Raw genomic sequence first — 11,399 nt, 5'->3', positions numbered from 1 at the left:
AGCCAATTACAAGGTAGCTGACCGTCTACTGTCTTATTGTTATTGTCTACTACCTTGTTGTAGGTGTCGACACCAATAATACATATCAGTCGACACCTACAACAAGGTAGTAGACAGTAATAACAAGGCAGTAGATGGTCAGCTACCTTGTAATTCGCTGTCTACTGCTTTATTCTCACTGTCTACTACCTTGTTGTTACTGTCTAATACTTTGTAAAAATGGTAGTAGACGACAGATAAAGGTGGTAGACAGAAATCCCATCTACCGAATGGTGTAAAAAGACAATTTTTTTTAAAAAAATGTATTTTGTTTGAAACCTTAAAAAAAGTGTATTTTCATCAATTTCCCTTTTTAAAAGGAGTACAAGTAATGTCATAATGTCATCATGAATCCGTTACAAACTTACAAGTTACAACCCTTGTGTTTTTGGATTAATAAATTAGCCCACACAGAGGGATCTTATTGGGCCGAAAGCCTTGGCCCAAATTGATGTTTACTTAGTTTCTTAATGAACACCAGCACCTATTATCAGGCCCCTTGTAGCCCATTAATTGATGTAAATAAGTGGAGTTAGTTACCTACAAATTTGATGTTTACTTTTGAAACCGCTTTTTGAGGTACTTTGTGTTATTTATTAATCTGTTGAAATATTTGATTCCATTTATTAGTTTTATGAATTATGAATAAATATTTTGATTTCCACATTGTTTGGATGTCATTTTTAGGCTGTTTTGACACTCATATAGTTGTTTTGATGTAGTTCTATAGATTTGGACAAACATAATATTTTATAGAGTGTGAAGATTGGCTAAAAAGTATCTTGTTATTTGAAATTTTGATGAGGTCGATCTACACGGTTATGATTTCGTGATAGAAAATCAACTTTTTTTACATAACCAGCTCATAAACTTCATCCCACCCTTCTAGAACAGCTTCCAATGCAGTATGGTAGCAACATCTCTTACCTAGAGGGAAAAAAAGAAATATAACCATGCATATATACACATATAGTAACCTCTTGTTGAAACTTATTAATATTATTATATCATATCAAGAAATCATAACAACAATTTTGTTTCTTGTTAATGGAAATACAAGATGGGGAACGAAGGGATTTTTATGAACTCATTATGTATTTAACTCATTCATACAGAGGTAGGAGTCGAAAGGCCAAAGTCAAGTCCCCAGAGCTCAAAGGTTCCATTAACAAAATCGTAATGACCACCCTTGAGTGCAAGCGTTTTCTTCACCAATCCGTCTCTAACGAACGGGTAAGTCAACAGGTTCCCGAGTGATACATTCACTGCTTCCTGCATACCATGAGACCAGTCAAACATGTTATCGTCATTCAGAATCAAGTTCAGGCAAAACCTTTGAATCTGAATAGAACCTTTGAATCATTCAGATTTGAACTATTCTATTTAATCATTATGTTTTATCAAACGCGCGCTAAGTGCAGTTTAGTAACCTATTAATACTTTTGGTTAAGGTGGCAATTTTGGCCGATAATGTTATTAAGCGTATACATCCTCCTATATTGTTTTTTTTTTTTTAATATTGGATCATACTATACCAGTATTTTGTCAAATTTTTTACAAGATTTTGACACATTGGCCTAACTGTATGACCCGTCCATTTTGACACGTTGCCCAAATTGCCATACCCATCCATATTGCAAACAATATGCAGAAGATGGACGTTTACCTTTTCACATTGTACACATTGATCATCAAGACCTATACTGCCATGTTCTGCTACAACTTTCTTCTTGGCTGGAAGACATACTTTAACCCAATCCTCAATGAAATCACTGCCACGTACGTTTTCCATTAAATGTCAGATTTATTTTCTATCTATAGTTACATGATGTAAATTATGATCGGTAAAAAAGTAAATTTACGTTGTGTGAGGTCCTTCATCAGGGAAGGTCATGAGACCCTTGATTCCTCCACATTTGCTGTGTCCAATTACAATTATTTCTGATACCTACAACATTAGAATCATGCAGTTTTTTGTGATAACTTCTTTAAGCTACTAATTTATACTTTTATATATGTTGCCTCACCTACCTATTTATATCAGTTCATTTACTTATATATGAGTCAATTTTGTTAATATGTATACATCTAATAAGTCAAATGGGTAACATTAAATATCATTAGTTAAAAAGTAACGGGTCCAATGGGTCAAAAGTTGCTAACGTAAGAAACATTTTAAATGGCTTTATTCATAAGCTTAGAACTTAGTATAGTATAATATACAGTAATATAATAAACAATATATGTTGAATATTAATTGTTTCACGTTAAACAAACCTGACCCAGTTTGACCCATATTGAAAAATTACCTTAAGATGCAAAACTGCATACTCAACCGCAGATCCAACACCAGCATATTTAGTCTGTTTTTTGAGGAAATGAAGATAATATATGGTTAAAAATATGTGAAATTTTTTGAGTAGTAACAAGAATAACAGAAATAGTAACCATGAAATTACCTTGTCAAAAGGTGGGACCATGTTGGCAACATTACGGACGACAAATGCCTCACCGGGTTGGAAATCAAGCACGTGTGATGGGCAAACTCGTGAGTCTGAGCACGCAAACACCATGAACTGCGACACATAATCACTATGAGTTTTTTTTAATATTAAATATATTGTGGTGATGGTTAACCCGTTAATCATTTATAGGACAAATGGACTATTTATTGTTTGCATATTAACTGAGCGGGCCTGTTTTGACCCGTTCTACAAATAACCAGTTTTGACCCATTACCCAACCCACTCATTTTGCAAGCTACAATGCTGAATATTGAGGTTAGAGCATGAATTGTACCTTTGGGCTCTGACCTTTCGATAGTTCATCGTACAAGGCTGGGTTTGTTCTGCATACACGTGCACCAAAAAACATTATAATACATAGAAATGATTAAAAAGAGTAACAAAAAAAAAATTAGCCATTAGTACATTTAAATCTAGAACTTACATATATTTCTCTCTTTTGAAGGTGGCAAATCCGGTTTTGATCCTCTCAACCGGGTCAAATGCAACTTTGGCGTCTGGTGCTGCAGCTTGCGCTGTGATATTGTCGATTCTTGCAGCAGCGACTGGTTCTAACTCACCCCTTTCACTGTCAAAATGATACTAATAAGAGTAATCACTTTGTCTCAAATCATATTATATTATCAATTATTAAGACATTTAAAAAATAAAATGCATATTAACATCTACGCATAATTAGTGATTTTTTATTTTTTTTGGGATTTTTCTAACGACAGCTAGAAAATGACGGCTCTTAGGGCTGTTGTTAAGGACTTAAGGAGCATTAATGTGTTGTACAAAACAGTTAATGTTGACTTTTACATGGCTATTAGTAAAAAGTACAAGTATTTTTTGCACGTTAACGACAGTCTTAAGGTATGTCGTTAGAAATATTCTTTTTCTTTTTTAATAGTAATTAGTACGAGTAATAATTTGTGATTTGTGTACACTTACATTAGAGCTTTCTTGAGTGCCTCAATAGCTTCTTCGTACGTTTCAGTTCCCATTTCTTCTGTCTGCAAATGTAAGATCACATGAATCAATCAACTATGTACAAAAAAATAACTCACATTTTACACATATCAGAAGAAGAAAATGTACCCATGCTGGTGTTATGATTGGAGCAGGAGCAGCAAAAACAGGCTCGTTACGAATAAGACTAGGGGGAGTTGCAGATGATGATGATGAATTGCATGTAAACTTCGCTGAAAACGAACCCGGTCTGACTAAAGAAGACTTCTTTAAAGAAGATGCATTAAGGAAAGAAGGAGTGTTAACAGCGAAAGCAGAGGCAGTCGACATTGTGCACAAAAGTATTGTTGTTGTTGTTACCTGACATTAGTGATCTGGTTCGGATTTATAGTAATTGTTTAGATAACATGATATGGTACGAGCGTTCTAAATCACTCAAACGTTTTCGTCATGTATCCTCATTACATTATACTAATTGTTAGTATCAGTATTTGTATTTTAGACAAAAAATATGGATTTAATGAAAAATCACTGGGCCCATGAAGTTTACTATTCGCCACAGATTTCACGCATAGTGTTGTATGTATATAACTATATATGTCACACATTAACACATCATCACCATTCATGTGGCCTCAACATCTTCTATAGTCAATGAAACAGTTATGAATCATACTATAAAGAAAGTATTTATATTTATGTATTATATCAACTAGTAAATTTAATAGGTGTTAATCAACGAAATGGCCATTGACCTAGCGGTATCGAGGTGTCCCTCTGACCTAGCGGTAAAATTGTGTGCTGTCGCATTGCGAACTTGGCACAGTCTATTATTTCATATGATCCAATATGTACACTTTTATAAATATAGCACCATGTATTTGAAAAAATTTCCTCTTATTCTATATGTCATTTTAAGAAGCTAATGTCTATTTTCTATCTGTTACTTACTTACTATACTAATATCTGTTCTATTTACAGTTGAGTAGTAATCTGATTTTAATTATTTAAGATTCTAGGTATTGTGTCATGATCATGGATGAATGGCAATGGTTGAAGTATGTATACATGATAGATATATATGAAGTTAATCACAATATCTTACCATGTATGTATATGTGTGGCTGCCAATAACAGAAAATGACCCCTCTGAATGATGTCTCTAAAAGCATTTAATTATATTTTGAAAATAAGACTAACCATATTAAACTTTTGCTGTGATTTTGGGTCAATAGGTCTTTACAACCATTTCAGAACAATTGGGCCCAAAACAACCTACTGATTAAAAACTTTATCTTTTTGCTTATATTTACATTCTTTTGATGCTTTTATATCACTGTAAAAGAAAAAAAAAATTGAAATTCAAATAACCTTTAGTTTGATTTACTCTTAAGGACTAACTATATAAGGCATCATCGATGAACGAGTAATTATAACATATCGGATGCCATACACTTATTTTTTTGTTTTCAGTGTATTTTATACATCTATATCAGAAGTACACATGTACCTAGTAGTTTAATTTCTTTGTACACGAGTATATATTCAATGCAGGTAAAATTATATCAGTATATTAACATTGTGACAATAAAATGGTTGCAGGGTTGTGTTTAGGCATATGCATTAATGGATGAATTAAGAGGAAAAATATATATGGAGGGGGAGATGATAGAAAGATAAGGTAATGGTGGTATGAATTGCACTCTTTATCTACATTGGATACTATCTTTAATTCATGCTCTCTTTACCATTGCCTTTTTCTATCCTTATCCTTTTTATCTTCTTTCTCCTTAGCTACACATAATATATGCCTTATAATATGTGGACACATAATTTGAACCACTTCATTAATAAATAGATAAACAAATACACATACAAAAAAACAAAAAGTAAAAAAAAAGTTGTAAAAATGTAGTTAATAAACTGGCCTCTGCTTTGGGTGTTCAAATGTTACTCCGGCTAGACTCATAAAGTTCCATCCCCATAACTCGTGTCTTAAACGTATTATCAAAACCTGGTTAGAACATTGAAGTGTATTTAAAAAAAAAAAAAATACAGTAGTATAAAGTGTACACCTTATATACCTGAATGCATATATATGTGGTTCCATGGGCAGAGCTATAACATGAAATGAATATTGATAATTTGGTTCGAAAAAGGAAGATACTTATTTCAATACTTAAAGAATGATTTGGAGATTTATAATGATATTTAGGAATTTTGCATGGTACAGCGTAGTTGCAGCTAGAGGTTGCATGTATACAAATTTCCTGCAATCGTAATAGTTTACGCATTTCTTCAGATTCGTTAATATGTGGATTCTGTTCCCGATTGTTTAGTGTAGAAAAGGATCAATTTATACAAGGATCTTGCAACCTTAAAAAATCAGATGTATACATAATGGCATCATTTTTTAGTTTTTTTAATGAATCCAAAGAAGCATATATAGCTTGTTAGTTGTTATTTCAATATGCATGTTGACATCCTTTTGTCACATATACAATTTTTTTCATAATTATTTTAAATTTTAGTTTGGGCTTTTAAAATTATAATTTCTAATATATGGAACTGGGCCATATAATAAGATTGATCACGGACAGGGTGTACTATGACCAAGACCATGTGAAAGAAGTGGGCTGGATTGGGCAGTGTTGGATTGGATCACCCATTGAAACCTAAACCCAGGGTTTGCTGATTTACAGGTATTCAATAATTCAGTAAACCCAAAATTTACATATACAATAGAAGCGTTTTCAGATATTAATTTTGGCTTGGGAAGCTTTGGGTGTGAAGATTAGTTTGTAACACAGCAAACTTTTAAGCATATTTAAAAAAGAGGACCAAACAAATGATCAACCGTCTCGAGTAAATGTTCATTATTCAAGCATCAATGTAGAGGGTAAACATACGTGATGTTAAAGAGTATAAATTTTAACATTATGTGAATAATGTGATGTTAGCGCTACAAATGTTAGGTGTAGAAGGATTAGCGCTACAAATGTTAGCGCTATAAATTTTAACAACGGGGAGGGCGATGAGGTTACTTAGATGCATACTAACTAACCCTTGACCCTGTTATCTCGTTATCGTTTCTGACTCTTTCTCTAGCCACCTGAAGATGCGTTTTCAGTGAGGTTCGAACTTAAGATTATTTTTTAAAAATATTAAAACGTCAACAACCAGGTCTATGGTTAATATAACTTGGGCTTAGTTCAGTGTGTATATATTCATAAAAAGTAGTTAGACACATGATCTTTTGAGTTTTAACATCAAGCAAATGGTCTATCATTTTAACCTAACACCAGTGTGAGTTGCACTTAATCTATGATTCGTCAAAAAAGCGAATAATACAAACAAATCAGATCCAAAACAATGTGAATATAGAGTTGAATATTTGCTTTTACAGTTAAAATTAAAAAACTAAAACCCTTCCACTTGAAAAAAAATCAATTAAACTAACTGAAAAATCTGATTCGATTACTTTAGAAGGGAATCAATTTTCCGATTCCGTTAACATTTCCGAACAACCCAACCAGATCCCTTCTATACGGCAAATAACTTTTCCTCTTTCCGGCTTCATTTTCCGCTCTTCTCTGTACATAAAACAATTCATGTACTGGAGTTTGCGCCTTCAACCGCCGATCACTCGGATTCTGTTTGTCTACATGACTTAAACTGACCGTCGGCTTCTTTCCGTCACTATTGCTTCGCCGTAGCAGATAACGGATAGTCCATTTTTTGGATCCGGATGATGATCCGGTTGAATTACTCTTTTTACATTTAGGTCTCCGCACGCAGAATGTTCCAGAAGCTACGGTTTCTAATTCGTCGGCTTCTGATGACGTATACGAAGGTGATTCTTCAGATCCTTCTCGATCTTCAATAAACAGGTTTCGTAACGGACTACTAATTGAAACAGAAACGTCATTTTCATTTTTAATTATTAAATCATGGTTGAAAACAGGAAATACAGTCCATGATTGTGAATCGATCGATGAGAATTCGAAATCTTCATCTTCACGGATCGCTTTAGCGATGGATGTGGAAGTTGTTGAAGTATCAGAAGAGTAGCAACTGAAGCTGGGAGACGATTCAGACTGTTGAATTTTTGCTTGCATTTTGATGAACTGACTCATTATGAGTAACTCTTGACTCTTTTTTTTTAAGAGAAAAATAATAATTAAAATATTGGTTGATGTTTGATAGAGAAAATGTTGATGGATAATGAGGAAGGAGAGTTTGGTTGCTGAAGTTATTTATAGGAACGCGCTGAAGGTGTTGGCTTTCATTGTCAAGTTAAGGAGTGTTTACCAAGCTAGAATAATTAAAATAAGTCGCATAATAATTTTAGACGACGTAACCATGTACGTCATGAGTAAAATAAGGTTTTTAAATATTTAATATTAATTTAATAATATAATTAATTAATATTAAATATACAGTTATTAATTGTTAATTAAAAATTAAAAATAAGAGAAGGTAAGGTAAATAGGAATAAGAGGGTTGACATTCTAGAAGAGTAACCAACAAATTCATGACGAGAAATCCTGAATCGTGGTAAGGAAGAAATCAATATTTCCTGAGTACGTTTTGAATAATTATTGTTTACAGATATCAAATGGTTAGTATAATATTTGAGATTTGAGATCCTTTTAAATGGAAAATAATACATAATTAAACTTATACTCCGTAGTATTTTATTTAAAGTATGCACAAAAGAAATATGAACTACATGCAGTCAAATAATATGATGTTTTGGTCCCCTAATGTTTCTAATCCTATTAATTTCAAAGGATTTCAGTCCGATATTTTTTATTAGAGCTCAATATATAATTATTTTAAAAATCCTTGAAAATCAACTTTTGTAGACGTTGTGCACGGGTTTTGCAACCTATCTGGAGTCGATATAAAGGCGGAATACAATATTTCAAGGGATAATCGAGTTACGCGTTGTTTTCGGGACCCAAATAGTCAAACCGGCCTAGGGTTCAATCTAGATTAGAACGGTGCCTAAACGATGGAAATCGGTGGGTTGGAGGTAGGAGACGATTACAGAACAGTTTGGGTCGATTAGGGTGTGTGGAATGCGTAACCTTGGAATGAAACACATATCACGTATATACACTGTCTATAGCGACAGTCGGTCGACTGATTCCGTCAGTCGATCGATTGTCTTGGTTAGTCGATCGTTGATCAACTTACACCGACCTTGCACTGTCGACCGCCAGTGTCTTACAGGCGATCGACTAACTATGTCTGTCGGTCGAATGTCTGGTCAGTTTAACTATTGATTAGAACATTCACGTACTGTATCAAATATTCAATAGTCACCATTGTTATTACATGATTAAACGTATAAGACTGAATTACATCAATAAGAATATCGAACTAGGAATTAATATGCACCAAAAACACCCCCTAACGCCTAGTTCAAGATATGTCTCCAGTCTTCATCATCAATCGTCATACGAATCTGTCACCATGTTGTTCAAGAAGCATAGTTTTGCAACACGAACATACTGCTCCGCTTGAACACGGATTTCTTCTCTAAACAACATCTGATTGTAGGGGTGTTCGTGGTACGGTTCTGGACCAAACTTGTTCAGTTCGGTTCCGTCTCGAATCCCATTTTGAAGCAAAAACATGGACCGAGGACCGGACCAAATATTATCGGTTCGGTACGGTACGGTTCGGGTATTTTTAGTGTTTTTTTTTTGTCTTGGTCCAGTTCAGTCCCGACCGAAGACCGACAATCCGTAAAATTAGGGACCAAGGACCGGATCGAAAAAGCTCGGTTCGGTTCGAAATCGGTTCGGTCCGATACGGTATTCGGTTCTTCCCGTACCATGCACACCCCTATCTGATTGCTGCAATTCCTCAACCACATTGGATCTAATACTCGTATTGAATCTTCATCACTCTCCTTTGTCTTCTCCAAAACAATGACCGCTTCTTCTGAGCGCTCATCGTAAAACCACCAACGAAAACGAAGGCCAGAAATCTGCGGCATTTTCCTCACTGGAACATTTCTCACGTATTTCACCTCTACATATCATACAATTTTTCCTTCTTTCGCCCGTTTTCTTATTAGTCCGATAAGAGATCTTAGGAAATTGAGGTCGAAATCCATCAAAGTTCTTAGACATGAATGTAACAGCCTAGCTTTGGGCCTAGTAGGTAATGACCTATTTGAAATGTCCCGTTCATATCGATTATAAACGTTCCATATTAATTGATTTCGTTGCGAGGTTTTGACCTCTATATGAGACGTTTTTCAAAGACTGCATTCAATTTTAAAACAAACCATAACCTTTATTTTATCGATAAAGGTTTAAAAATATTACGACGATTATCAAATAATGATAATCTAAAATATAGCGTTTTCACACGATTATTACATAATGGTTTACAATAATATTACACATCAATTTAAGTCTTCGAATGCAGTTTTTAAACAATATTATACAAGCATGCTGACTCCAACTCTTGTCCATAAATTAGCATGGAACAGCGGAAGTTCTTAATAATCACCTGAGAATAAACATGCTTTAAACGTCAACAAAAATGTTGGTGAGTTATAGATTTAATCTATATATTTATCAAATCATAATAATAGACCACAAGATTTTCATTTCCATTTTTCAATAACATGTAATCTGCATAAAAATCATTCATATGGTGAACACCTGTAACCGACATTAACAAGATGCATATAGAATATTTCATCATTTCGGGACACCCATCGGACATGATAAACTCGAAGTACTAAAGCATTCCAAATTTCAGAATAGGGGTTGTTAGTTCCCGTAGATCTATCTTTAAGATTCGCGTCAATTAGGGGCCAGTTCCCTAATTCTTAGGCTACCAAGCTAAAAGGGGCATATTCGATTTCAATCATTCAACCATAAAATGTAGTTTCACGTACTTGTATCTATTTTGTAAAACATTTATAAAACTGCATGTATTCTCATCCCAAAAATATTAGATTTTAAAAGTGGGACTATAACTCACTTTCACAGATTTTTACTTTGCCGGAAATAAGACTTGGCCACTGGTCGATTCACGAACCTATAACAAATATGTACATATATATCAAAGTATGTTCAAAATATATTTAAAACATTTTTATTACGTTTTAATGATTTGAGTTTGTTAAGTCAGCAGTCCTTGTTAGTAACCTACAACTAGTTGTCCACAGTTAGATGTACAGAAATAAAGCAATATATATTATCTCGAATCAATCCACGACTCAGTGTCTACAAGTCTCAGACTCGATCACAACTCAAAGTATATATATATATTATTTTGGAATCAACCTCAACCCTGTATAGCTAACTCAAGCATTACTGCATATAGAGTGTTTATGGTTGTTCCGAAATATATATATAGATGGGTCGATATGATATGTCAAAACATTGTATTCATGTCTATGGTATCCCAAGATTACATAATATATGTTAGAATACCTGTATAATACAATATAAGTTAGTTAAGTTATGGTTAGTCTAGATTTGTTACAAAATTTTCGTAGCTAAAACTAGCAAATTTATCCAATTTTGTTTTACCCGTCATTTCTTCGTATCAAATCCGTTTTGAGTGATTCAAGTTGCTATGGTTTCATAATGAACTGAAATTTATGAAACTAAACAGAAAAAGTATAAGTTTATAGTCAAAAATACAGGTTATAAGTCATTTTTTAAAGATGTAGTCATTTCCGTCGAAAAAACGACATCTTGATGACCATATTGAAAAACATACTTCAACTTTGTGTTTAACCATGATTTTTGGATATAGTATCATATTCATATGAAATATTATTTTTCCAGAAAAAGAACTTTCAATTCAAAGATTAAGATAGTTTTTATTTTCCTAACCCAAAACAGC

At 33.6% G+C, this 11,399-nt stretch overlaps 2 protein-coding genes across 2 annotated transcripts; both read right to left on the bottom strand.

Moving 5' to 3' along the window:
* Positions 1-805: 805 nt before the first annotated feature.
* Positions 806-3,961, bottom strand: LOC139847418 (carbonic anhydrase 1-like). The gene is made up of 10 exons (XM_071837090.1): positions 3,645-3,961; positions 3,498-3,559; positions 2,989-3,132; positions 2,839-2,887; positions 2,499-2,615; positions 2,349-2,402; positions 1,902-1,987; positions 1,706-1,811; positions 1,153-1,311; positions 806-966 (listed from the first exon to the last, which is right to left on the bottom strand). Exons 1-10 carry the CDS (start codon positions 3,843-3,845, stop codon positions 925-927), a joined length of 1,020 nt encoding a protein of 339 aa, XP_071693191.1. The 5' UTR covers positions 3,846-3,961; the 3' UTR covers positions 806-924.
* Positions 3,962-6,997: 3,036 nt separating this feature from the next.
* LOC139848861 (uncharacterized) lies at positions 6,998-7,651 on the bottom strand. Its single transcript, XM_071838549.1, has one exon. It carries the CDS (start codon positions 7,649-7,651, stop codon positions 6,998-7,000), a length of 654 nt encoding a protein of 217 aa, XP_071694650.1.
* Between the last annotated feature and the right edge of the window lie 3,748 nt (positions 7,652-11,399).

The sequence above is a fragment of the Rutidosis leptorrhynchoides genome, chromosome 5, assembly GCF_046630445.1.
Source record: "Rutidosis leptorrhynchoides isolate AG116_Rl617_1_P2 chromosome 5, CSIRO_AGI_Rlap_v1, whole genome shotgun sequence".
Lineage (NCBI taxonomy): Eukaryota > Viridiplantae > Streptophyta > Magnoliopsida > Asterales > Asteraceae > Rutidosis > Rutidosis leptorrhynchoides.
The sequence above is the reverse complement of the archived record's forward strand: the minus strand, read 5'-3'. Positions and strand labels throughout refer to the sequence as shown.